The sequence below is a fragment of the Neoarius graeffei genome, chromosome 12 (genome assembly GCF_027579695.1).
Source record: "Neoarius graeffei isolate fNeoGra1 chromosome 12, fNeoGra1.pri, whole genome shotgun sequence".
NCBI lineage: Eukaryota > Metazoa > Chordata > Actinopteri > Siluriformes > Ariidae > Neoarius > Neoarius graeffei.
In genome coordinates, this window is record NC_083580.1 from 72188370 (window position 1) to 72201603 (window position 13234).

The 13234-nt window shown below is 40.6% G+C and overlaps 1 protein-coding gene across 1 annotated transcript in view; it reads left to right on the plus strand.

Annotated features, from left to right (window-relative positions):
• Positions 1–13234, plus strand: part of tenm2b (teneurin transmembrane protein 2b) — a 704289-nt gene that overhangs the window by 431431 nt on the left and 259624 nt on the right. Inside the window, exon 4 of the mRNA XM_060936361.1 lies at positions 4845–5078. Coding sequence (XP_060792344.1) covers positions 4845–5078 — 234 coding nt within the window. The remainder of the gene's footprint in view (positions 1–4844; positions 5079–13234) is intronic.

Here is a 13234-nt window from a genome sequence, read left to right on the forward strand (position 1 = left end):
TTCTACAGACACGAGTGTTTTACTGACAAATACTCCACTCGTCTTTTTCATCCGAGCTCCATCCAGGATATGGAGAACCAAAACTGGGACAAATCTCTATCTCGTGAGGAAATCGATGATAAATTTTGTTTTGATAAATTTGGATACTTTTTGTTTGTGAATGCGTCGATATACCGTAATAAAGAAAATCACACGTTGGCTTGAAAATATGAAGTTTATCATCTCACATTGAAAATCTCGCATTTTTCATATAAAATAGATCACGGATCTGAGTGACATATTTAAATAATATTGGCTGGATTTATTCGTGGTATATCAGATATATTCCATTTAGCTAGCATGATATTGAACGAGTCAAAGATGAGTAGCTGAATGGAATATATCTAATAGACCACGAAAAAAATCCAGCCATTATTATTATTATTATTATTATTATATACACATTCCTTTTGGGCGTTCAATGCGTCTTTGTCTTTCAAAATTTTCTCAAAATCTTCCGTATTTAACAAAGCAAACCTGGCGGCCATGTTTGTTTACAAATTGTCACAGTCACTCGCTAGCGTAGAAGTTTTACGTCTCCAGTGTGTGACGTCATGTTGTCTTGACAACCATGCAATATCATAAACCATATTCAACGCTCATTCTCCATTGGGTAGCGTGACGTAATACACGTAGGATAAGCGATATGCTAACAATATCGCATGCTATCAAACCAAATGAATTAAACCCGCTAGAAGGGAACAGAACACATGTTTTTATTCTATTGAAAAAGTGTCCTGTACAGTATGTATAATAATTCCCGATATTTCACTCCGATGACGTCACTCCCAGTGTTTTCCTGCTGACTTGTCAAAATGGCGAACCGGTTCAGAATTAAAATTCTTTTTATTAACTTGCGTATCTCGTTCGCTTAGCTCACTCGTGAATATATTCACCATTTGAAGATAAACTACATATCTTCACGCAACCATTTAATATCCTCTACACGTTCCGTTTCCTTTTAAATAGTTTGACGATGTAAAATAACTACTATAGGGGTCCAAGCATCACAGTTTTCAGAATGTGTTGAATTCAATTGTAACCTAAATAGATTTTTCAACCATCTGAATTAGTAGTTAATTGTCGTTAATGTATCTCAGGAGCAGAAGGAAGCGTAATTTCACTGACACCACTATCATTGGCTCTTTGGAACATCTCTGGACGCCGATGTTTATCCGTCAGTTTCTTGAATATGACTATTTTGCAGTGAAATATCAAAACAGAGCTGTGCTGGATGTGTACCTTATTTGCGTCTTTCTGTGTTGTGTGACGACGTCTGCTACATTTATTATTTTGTCAAATTATTTATGAGTTTATTTTTTTTTCGAGGATTTTGGTACTGGTAAATCGTTCAAAGCCAAAAGGAGGGATGCGAGATTGATGAGAGAGTAGATTTAAAAAAAAAAAAGATGAAGTATCGAGAAGAAATGACCTCATTTTCTCATTCTGTACCACATCCATTTTTTCCTTCATGTCCCCTGTCTAATTCATCCATTTTATTTCTTTTCCTGTGCATTTACAGGACGTGCAAAGTCATCCAGCCCGTATGGACTTACACGTGTTGAATATTTGGGAATTTTTCTTGAGTGTATGGGAATGGAAACTAGAATAGCTGCATTTGGAGGCTTGTTGTTTAACCGGATTTGCTCCAGGAAGGACCTGAAAGAAAGAAAAACAAGAGTCATCAGGAGATGACATATCCTCCCCACCTCAGTCCCCCACCCCGGGGGAGGGCCCCCACATGAAACCTCACTCCAAATTTTCCTAAGTTGAATTGGTTGCCATGGAAATATGGAAAAAAAAAATCACAGAAATCCCAGAATGTCAAAAGGCACAATTCCTCTAGTCACTTAGCATAACTGTCAGGTTCTGTGAAAAAAAATTCTTAATAGTTTTTGAGTTATGCTCCGGAAACTAAAATGTTTACAGATGGATAGACAGACAGATGGACGGAGTGATAGCGATATCCCCCTGCATTATATGCCGGGGCGATAAAAAAAAAAACACTTTTCAGTGCTTGGACCGGCAGCACGGTGGTGTAGTGTTTAGCGCTGTCGCCTCACAGCAAGAAGGTCCGGGTTCGAGCCCCGTGGCCGGTGAGGGCCTTTCTGTGCGGAGTTTGCATGTTCTCCCCGTGTCCGTGTGGGTTTCCTCCGGGTGCTCCGGTTTCCCCCACAGTCCAAAGACATGCAGGTTAGGTTAACTGGTGACTCTAAATTGAGCGTAGGTGTGAATGTGAGTGTGAATGGTTGTCTGTGTCTATGTGTCAGCCCTGTGATGACCTGGCGACTTGTCCAGGGTGTACCCCGCCTTTCGCCCGTAGTCAGCTGGGATAGGCTCCAGCTCGCCTGCGACCCTGTAGAACAGGATAAAGCGGCTAGAGATAATGAGATGAGATGAGATTTTGTAAAAGTGTTCTGTTATTTGTGTTTCAAATTTCATGTAATATGTAGCATAAATAGGCGTGTAATGATTCACCCAATTCACGATTCGATTCAGTTCATGATTCGATTTTCCCACGATCTTTTGGAAATTTTTTTTTTATTACAAAAAAATGCAAGATTAATTTTGATATTCTTTATTTGACTTAAATATTCCTTTTGTTAAATTTAAACAACAACAACAAAAAGTTTCATTTTCTTTCACCAACCAAAATCTTTTACTCACATTTGTAAAGGTTGGAGTAAAATATAATCACCTATTAATGAAAATATTCCTTTTATTGCCTCAGACTTTGGCTGAAGCCTGTAGAGGCGCCTGTCTGTGTGTGCATGTTTAACCGAGTTGGAACGTGTTTAAGAATGTAATCGGTGCGCCAGCTTCAGCTAGCGATACCACTGTTGTGGTGTAACGACGCTGCGTACTCACTGTGTACAGTAAGTGCCATGTTACAGAACCTCGGTTTGTGATGTACTCCTCCGTGGCTGAGTGGTCTGGAGTGCTGTCTAGGAAACTGCAGCTTTTGCAACGTCGGGTTGACGTATTTCTGAGCCGGCTATTTTTTTCTATTTATTTATGTACCATAGCTTCTATCTCGCAATCAGACAAAGGCTGATCTCAGACCTGCACAGGTCTCTAGTTACAAATGTAAATGTAAACTTTTATAAACATTTGAAGAGTTTGGTTCCAAAACGCGATAAACACCAAATTTGAAAAATTGAAACTCCCGCCACCAAACCATCAGCAATTATCATATCTCACTCGTACCATATTTAGTTTTCGCCAAAACACGATATCTGCCATTGATTTACACACTGCATTACGGCCTTTCATTCCAAAACGCAACAAGCGCCATCACCGATTTTTCTCAAAACCAGACATATCCATTTGGCCAATCAGAGGCCGCCATTGGCGTGAAGTCTTCTAAGATGGCTGCGCCCATGAAGTAGGAAATCGCTTCGTCAATTCTCGCATTTATTGGACAATTTCACGCTGAATTATGAATAATTTCGATAAAATTATCTAAAAAATAAAATCTATAAATTAAAATAATCTGTCATGAAAGAACATGGTTAAATGCACTTTAAATAAAAAGGGATATGTTGCATTTTGGGGAAAAATGCCGTGGTGTGGATATGTAGCGACTTGACAAAAAGAAAATTACTCGGTTCAGTTAAAAGTTGTTAATTAGTTCTGGATTTCATTTTTGAAGTTTGTTAAAGAGTTAGTCAATAAATTTTAAAACCCGGATACAGTGGTTTTCTTTTTTATCACTTCCCGTAATCAGAAAAAGTGATTTTTCTCGAAACAATGGAATTGGATATATAGCGGTTTGGAACCAAACTCTTCATTTGTACTACCTTCTTTTTCTTGTCTTTTCTTTATCTTTCAGCAGTCTGTAAAAAAAAGAGAGCTCTGATTTCTTGTTAAATCACACAACAGCGCCTCTTCCGCATTTTAAACCTGTTTTTTTAATGTTGTCACAGAGCTGTTAGTGCTGTGTTACTTCCGCCTACAGTGAAGTCACATGCATTTCCACTCGTACATTATTCCGCCCTCTGTTATCTGAACAACGCAATTACATCACGGAAAAACTCATTACACAGTGTAGTAATAATAGTGATTCATTCTTTCTATCGCGATTTATCGTCACACAATATATCATAACATGCCTAATCATAAAAGCATCTTATGATATCAAGATATAGCATTTTTACCAGAACGATCGCTCCTTCTCGCCTGCTGCCCGACCTAACCTGATGGAACGCTTAGAAGAACGATTTTAAAATGCATTACCATGAAAAGCCTGTAGTATGTGTGTAAGACAATCAGACTCGCAATGAATTCCTGTCTTTTCTTCATCCACTAATAAAGCAAGATCAAATAATAAAGCAAAAAAAAAAAAAACGCAGCACAGCATATCAAAGCTGCTGACCTCCTCCTTTCAGTCCAGTGGCATCAAATCACAAGGTTATCTGCACAACTGAAAGCGTTTTTTTTCTCCGTCTTCAATAAGCTGTTTTGACGTTAAGCTCTTAGCTTTTCCAAAGCCGGGCCTCATTCTATCGAGCCAGGGTCTCTCGCTTTCCACCAACGTCTTTTTGTTTGTGCCTCACATTCAGCATAAGGCGGCACGGAAAAGCAAACTGGCGAGTTTAAAAGCCAGGAGAAGAAGCGCGAAAGATAAAGACGGACGCGTTCGGCCGTGAGGGTTAGACAAGATTATCGTTCATGCATATGTATTTTTTTAATGACTATTCAAGAGTTAGTGAGTGTGTGTGAGTGAGTGTGTGTGTGTGTGTGGGTTAAATCTGCTCCGTCGAGCAACGAAAGACTATTGTGACCATCTTCATGTTGCTCCTCAGGTCGTCCCCTCCCTCCCACGCCATCCTCCAGCTTGCTCCCTCCCGCCCCTCCTCCTCCTCCGTCAGGCCCTCATCCCTCTGCCGCTCCCTCCATCAGGGAGTGTCAGATGCCCCTGCTGGACAGCGGCTCGCCTCACGCCATGCTGGAGCCGCCCGCCGAGGACGAGTTCTCTCACAACTCCTACCTGCTCCGAGCTCAGGCTTCCAACACCACCGCCGTCGCCGCCGCTGCAGGTGAGAAGCCGCATTAGCGTCTTAGCCCCACCCGCATTCCTCCCTCCATCACATCCTGCCTCTGTTGTGTACCACCCCATCACCTTCCTCTCTCTCTGTCTTCATCTCTTAACACCTCAAATATCAATATCAGACTCTCAAACCTGCATCCTGTGATAATTCCAGTCTCATGCACTTTATTAAGGTTGTGGAGTGAATATTTGCGCTTATATTAATATATTTTTTAAATTGTGTCAAGATTTTCCTGATTCTACTGAAGCATAAAGACGGTGGAGTTCATTTACTGCTGGATTTACTGCATCTTGTACCTTATTCTATGACGACGAGAGCGTGCACTGATTGTGGTCGTAAAGTGTTATTAATTTATATATATATATATATTTTTTTTTTTTTTTAATTCATAGTGCTCTTGAGTTCAATTCAGTATGGACTTTGCATCCGTTCTGTTTCAGTACAGCATGCTGTAGGAATGAAAAAGACCTCAGTTTAGAAAGAACGTGAATTTGTAGTTGTGAATTTGGAATTTATTATTATTATTATTATTATTATTATTATTTGGGTTTTTTTTCTTAATAATTAAAATGGAAATCCATGACCTGAAGTGAAAACTGAAATCAAAAATAACTAGAGTGCTGGTATTGTTGCATGCATTGAATAATAATTATTTTTGTTTTGTATTCTTCTGAATGATGAAATGCATGAATGAAAAATATTAATCAGTTCATTGCTTCCTTCTTCATTCAGAGTATTCAAAGTAATAAAATAATAAACAGTTAGTCAAAAGCTTTTCGCTTCAAGGAGCAGCATAAAACTCAGGTGATATGAAACCACATCAGTGATACAAAGGAAAAAATTTTATTATTATTATTATTGCAAAGTAAAACTGATAAAATAAAAGATGATAAAGGAAGTAGAAAAATAAGTGTAAGGAGATAAGTATAAAAAATTTATATATATATATACATACAGTATGTGCAAAAGTCTTCGGCACCCTTTTTTTTTTTTTTTTAGTTTATTTATCAGGGACAATGCAGTGCACATTATTACATACATAATATCACAGTCAGTGCCATAACAATAGTGCAGATGTGTTGCATAAAAGGTTTCTAGCTAATTGGCTAATTTGCAACCCCAGTCCCTGGCCAGGCCTTTCTAAAAAAAAAAAAAAAAATAGTCCAAATATAATTTTAAAAGCGCAACATAGTGTGAGTTACACAGCAGCAGCAGCAGATATATTGGATACCAATACATTACATCAACATTTCACAGAATCATGACCATATCACAAGAGCAGCACACCGTATGCATGTGTGCAGTTGCCGTTGCTTTTTTCCCTTTTTTTTTCCTCCTTTCTTAATAAAGCATGCAACATTGAGAACATCACAAAAACAGCACATCACACAACAACATAAACCCCAAACACCCCGGCAGTGAGGGGCCCGGGCCGCTACGTATTTAGCTCCCATACCCAGACCCTGCCCCACGGGGCGAGCCCCGGCAGCAATGCATATTGTTTTTGGTTTTTTTTATTATTGATTTCTATTTTATGACTTCTATATTATCAAGTCAAAATATTACTAAAACATTTTAGAGTTCCAAACATTTGTTTGTTTTTTCCAGCACAAAATTAAATGCTACAGAATTTTTTTTTTTTTTTGTATCTGAGCAGCATATTCCATAACAGAGCACTTTTCAGATTAAAAAAGAAAACATAATGAAGGCTGCTGGGTTTTGGTGCAAAATGAAGAAGTGAGTGTGACGGTCAAAGTGTCCAGAAGAACTGGGGCTGGTTCTGGAAGATGCTCAGTAAAACCTACAGCTCAGTTCCGCATAAAACTGCACTCATTGGACCCGAGACTATTTTTTTTAAGCAAAGGGAATTTCGTCTCACACCAAATACTGACTTAGTTTCATTTATTATGTCTTACTGCTTACTGTTTATAGTATTTTTTAAAGTTGAAACATTTCATTTCCCTATTATTTTAAGTCATTTTTGGTCGACACCATTTCTTTACACGTGCCTAAGACTTTTGCGCAGTACTGTATTAATGTTGTTCTGCTATTAAAAAATTCCATAATAATAAAATAATAAACGCCGAAACAGAGGAAGAACTTTCAATTCAGTGCCAATTTTTTTAACAAATAAATGTTTCCAGGTTTTTTTCTGTGCAAATTCTATAGTAAAAGTATAAAAATAGTCCAACGTTGCGTTCTGTCAATCGAGTTTTCAAATTTTTACCCCTTGAAAATTTCTCTCGCCACATTTTTAAAAATTTTATCTGAAAAGAAAAAGAAAGGCCACAGTTGATTATTGACACAGATACACTCGCGGTACCTTCATGATGATTACGCCATACGTTACACACAAACCGAATTTCCTTCCTTCCAAAAAGGCTTTATTTTTATTTTTCACATTTTTATTCTTTCAATTTTCCCGCCAGTGGCATCAGAAATGAAGACTCTATTTCCTCGTGTGTGTGATATTGGAAAAATGATCCCAGTATCATTCTCAGGTCACATGACCCTCCCGTAATGGTTCTCGTCATCTTGAAATATGAGCTGTGCATGTGCGTAGAGTGCGAGGCATCTCCGAGAAATGCTGCTGATGTACCGGAGCGTTTATTAGGATGGAAAAGACAAACACGTGTTGTTGAGGAGTCAGAAATAGCTTTGCGTGAGAGGTGTGAGAGCTGACTTTGGCCCTGAGGGAGGCAGGTGAGAAGTGGACAGGATGTGAGACGATGATGGCAGTTTTGTTCCACCGACAGGTCACGCTGTTCCTCGCTCTGGAAATGTAAATCCATTTTTAACGTTTTCCTTTCGTTTGTGATTAATTCAATTCGATTAATGCATGTATGTAGCTGCACATGTACAGATAAATCCATTGTAGTTTTATTTTTGTGTATAAAGCTCTTTAAAGCGAGACGGCCTTTCAATTTCATAAAATCTGTGAAATTTAGTTCCTTCTGAAATGTGGTCATTGTGATAGATGTTTATTTCTGTAACATCTCACAAAATATCAGGCCGTTCTGTGGCTGGGAAGTTATTTAATTTGATGGGATTAAAGCAAATAATGTGCATGAAATCGCTCGCTTTGTGCAGTCAAGCAGACAGAGGAAGTCCGTGTGTGTGTGTGTGCAGGTTTACCTTTGAGCGTGCACTGACAGTTCCATCATTCTGTCGCTAAACGAACAGCTGATCACACCGAGGTGCTCGCTGGGCGCCGATATTTATTAGTTTGATATTTCCTGCGTTTCCTTTCCTTCGTATATAACATAACGTCTTGTCTTCTCGCTTTCTTTCCGTTACTGTAGTCGGTCTTTCACGTTTCATTCGCACACTCACGTCCTCCATTTTTCTCTCCTGTTTCAAATTTGTATCCCACAATGCCTTGCGCAAACGGGGAAAGCCCACCACGTCATGCGTGATGTAGTATCTTGTATTGGGTCATGGTGAAGCAGGAAAAAATAGCAGAGAATTTAGGGCCAGGTGGCCTTAAATTCATTAATTGTTCTATTTACAAAAATAAAATTGGAAGTCTGTGATTCAAATTCAGTAGCTTTCGGTCCACTAAACAAAAATAATTGGGTGTCGGGGAAAATTCTTTCGAAGACCTACACTTGAAAAATCCGAAAGGCGGACTACCTTTAAAGTGGCTCGATCTTTATCGAGATCAAACTAAACAATTATCTTTTATCTTTTTTTTTTCTCAATCATATTTATTTGATTAAAAATGGATTTAAATGATATTCATGGCGCGAAATAAATATCGCCAACACTTCGTCTCTCAGTCCTCTTGTGTATCATGTTTCAAAATCAGAGCTCCGAATCAAACAATATTAAAATCTCTATTTCTGTATTCACTCTGAAGTGTTGAACTTTTTGCATTATTCGTATTGATAGATATATTTTCCATACTGCATATGAAATAGTCCTGAATTTACAGCACAACAAATTAATTCCAATTCATTCCGCCATTTTTATTTTACAGTGATGGCCGAGGCCTAGTCAATTCAAAATGACCCGTTTGTTTTATTTATTTATTTATTTTAAGCGAAACTGAATTTAGTAAATGTCAAGGACTTTTTTAATTTAAATTATATTTCAAACAAAAAAAAAAGAGAAATAATTAGAAATAAATGGGATATAAAATGGCAGACGTTTGTAAATCCGAAAAACAAAACGATATAAAAGCTGGTTTTATGTCTCGTCACATGGCTTTTCGTGTGTGTGTTTTTATTTTTTTTATGTTTATTCTTTTTATGTTTATTCTTCATTCACTGTCATCTAGTGGCATATTATCAAATTTGAATCATCTACAGTTTCTGGTTGTTTAATCAATATTCTAGGAAGTGGACAAAGACAATCAGCAATCATCTCGCCGATTTTCCTTTCTTTTTCATTTCTTTTTCTTTTCGATGTTCAGTAGATCATCTACAGACTCTCAGTTGGTCCCGAGTCTCATCTCATCTCATCTCATTATCTGTAGCCGCTTTATCCTGTTCTACAGGGTCGCAGGCAAGCTGGAGCCTATCCCAGCTGACTACGGGCGAAAGGCGGGGTACACCCTGGACAAGTCACCAGGTCATCACAGGGCTGACACATAGACACAGACAACCATTCACATTCACATTCACACCTACGGTCAATTTAGAGTCACCAGTTAACCTAACCTGCATGTCTTTGGACTGTGGGGGAAACCGGAGCACCCGGAGGAAACCCACGCGGACACGGGGAGAACATGCAAACTCCACACAGAAAGGCCCTCGCCGGCCACGGGGCTCGAACCCGGACCTTCTTGCTGTGAGGCGACAGCGCTAACCACTACACCACCGTGCCACCCGCTGGTCCCGAGTCACATCACAATTTCAAAAAATTTGATTCACATTGTCAGGGTGCAGACACTTATGGATGCAAGCGCAGGGGAAAGCCAGTGCATCACAAACCAGTAACCAAATCCAAATCAGCAATCTGAAGCAGGCTTGTAGTACTCGAGTCCGACTCGTGCCCTAATTTTAAGGACTCGTGACTCGACTTGGACTTTAGCACTGATGACTCGGACTCGTGCATTAACTGCATTCGGACTCGGAAAATGGAGACGAGGACTTGGATTTTTTCCTTATTATTTGTAACATGCCATAATAATTTGGCATAAGATATTTATATTTATATCTACATTAATTTTTGAACTAATTTCATGTAAGAATGTCACACCTGCGCGCCTTGGCGTGTGCATCAGATAGACTCTTGGGCGCGCTCCGGATAGCACGTGCGCCAAGCAGACTCTTGCACGCGCCGTAAACAACTCGCACCTGCACAGGATTAAGGCACAAACAGCGCGCCAATCTAAAAACTGTGAAAACACACTTACTTTACGAAGTATTGAGTTGCATTGCTGACACATTACCGAGCCTTATTTCCTTGTTTGGTTTCCTGATCCCTGATTTCCTGTTTCTCGTCTTTGATTCTGCCGAGTCTACGATAGTGTGTTAGTGCCTCGCTCGACCTATTGTCTGTTTCACCGTTTTACGATTTTGCCTGCCGTTCTGGATTGTTTACCGTCTTCACTTGTATTAATAAACACACCTTCTGCACTTACGTCCGTCTCCCAACCATCTCTGACAGAATACTTCACACTCCCTGACAAAGAGAAGCACACTGACCTGTTCAGGAACAGATTAATGTTAATGGCACTAAAACAGCCACCGTCAAAGGGTGCGGGTGGAGTCTTGTTCTCGGACTCGACTCGGATCAATAGTGGACTCGACTCAAAACATTTTTAATGACTTGGATTTGAACACTAGGGACTCGAGACCGGACTCGGACTCGAGGTTTAGTAACTCAACTACAACACTGATCTGAAGACATAGTCGGGGACGAGCAAGGGTGGGTCGATGAACGAACGTCATGTCAGATCGCAGGCGAAAACTCAAAGTCGAAGTAAGCACATAAAGGGAATCAAAGTCACTGAAAGTCAGAACAGGAATGCGAGGCTCGGTATGATCAAGTCCATGGACACAGAACAATACTTCGCAGTGAGCATTTGTGAGTGTTGAGCTAATATAGGGAGGTAATTACTGGGGAAATGGGAAACAGGTGCACTTCCTAGACTTCAGGAGATGAGGGGCGCTGTGGCGCTTGGGAAGTGTAGTCCAGAGCGGCCATGTTTGGAGGCTGCTCCGAACTCAGGTTTTCGGTCTTGATCTCATATAATGACGTATTGAGGATCAGCTGGTGGGCTGCTTCCAGATATGGAGTTTTTCCAGATATCACTGATCGAGATGCCCAGCTTTAGTGAGTCTGTGCCTTCTGTTGCTTCAGCTTCCTGTTTCAGGAGGGGAACCTGATCTGATGTGGCGATCTGCTCTTGTAGCCCATCTGCCTTGAGATTCAACGTGTTGCGTGTTCTGAGATGCTTTTCCGCTCATCACGGTTGTCTCATCTCATCTCATTATCTCTAGCCGCTTTATCCTTCTACAGGGTCGCAGGCACGCTGGAGCCTATCCCAGCTGACTACGGGCGAAAGGCAGGGTACACCCTGGACAAGTCGCCAGGTCATCACAGGGCTGACACATAGACACAGACAACCATTCACACCCACATTCACACCTACGCTCAATTTAGAGTCACCAGTTAACCTAACCTGCATGTCTTTGGACTGTGGGGGAAACCGGAGCACCCGGAGGAAACCCACGCGGACACGGGGAGAACATGCAAACTCCACACAGAAAGGCCCTTGCCGGCCCCGGGGCTCGAACCCAGGACCTTCTTGCTGTGAGGCGACAGCGCTAACCACTACACCACCGTGCCGCCCCCATCACGGTTGTATTCGAGTTATTAAAGGCTTCCAGTTTGGCTGTTCTCTTCCGAGCTCGCTCAACAACAAGCTGTTTCCGTTTGTTCAACTGCCGCTTACCAGGTGTGTTTTGTTTTTCGCATAATTCCGCGTGAACTCTAGAGACTGTTGTGAGTGAAAACCCCAGGAGATCAGCAGTTTCTGAAATACTCAAACCACCAGTTCATCTGGCAAACATCAAACCAACAGCCATGCCAAGGTCAATGTCACCGAGATCACAAAATAACCCATTTTTGATGTCTGATGTAAAGAATAACTGCAGGTTTTGTCCTGTATCTGCGTGTTTTTATACATTTCAGGGGTTCTGAGGTCATTTTTTTTATTTTCTTTCACAGCAATTACCGTACAAACTATGATTGAATGTTAAATGTTAAAATGATTGGACAATCTTATAGAAAATGGAAGTAAATAGTATTAAGTAGTCTTGAACTACATTGTGGAGGTTTTTTTTAATGTAATGTTACAGTATCAGTCAAAAGTTTGGACACACCTTCTAATCCAGTGTTTAATTTGTATTAATTAAAAGTCACTTCATGTCTTAAAGTAATGATGGATGCTGTTTCTCTTTACTCAGTTGAACAGTTCTTGATATTATGTGTATGGATTACTATAGTGGGCAGCACGGTGGTGTACTGGTTAGCACCGTCGCCTCACAGCAAGAAGGTCCTGGGTTCGAGCCCAGCGGCTGACGAGGGCCTTTCTGTGTGGAGTTTGCATGTTGGGTTTCCTCCGGATGCTCCGGTTTCCTTCACAGTCCAAAGACATGCAGGTTAGGCTGATTGGTGACTCTAAATTGACCGTAGGTGTGAGTGTGAATGGTTGTCTGTGTCTATGTGTCAGCCCTGTGATGACCTGGCGACTTGTCCAGGGTGTACCCCGCCTTTCGCCCGTAGTCAGCTGGGATAGGCTCCAGCTTGCCTGCGACCCTGTAGAAGGATAAAGAGGCTACAGATAATGGATAGATGGATGGATGGATGGATGGATGGATGGATTACTATAGTTGTGGTGTATGGTAGAATAGGGCTATTAAGACTACGTTCAGACTGCACCCTGAAACGACCCATATCCGATTTTTTTGCCCATATGCAACCTGTATCTGATTTGTTATTGACAATCTGAACGACACAGATCCGATTTTTTTCACATGCGACCCAGGCCGCTTGGATATGTGGTCCTAATTCCGATGCATATCCATTATTTTCACATGTGACTGCAGTCTGACCGGACAGGTCGCATTCATGCGACGTACACGTCATCAACAAGAGACAAACGTCACTATTCTGCGTTGGCTAATCCCGCC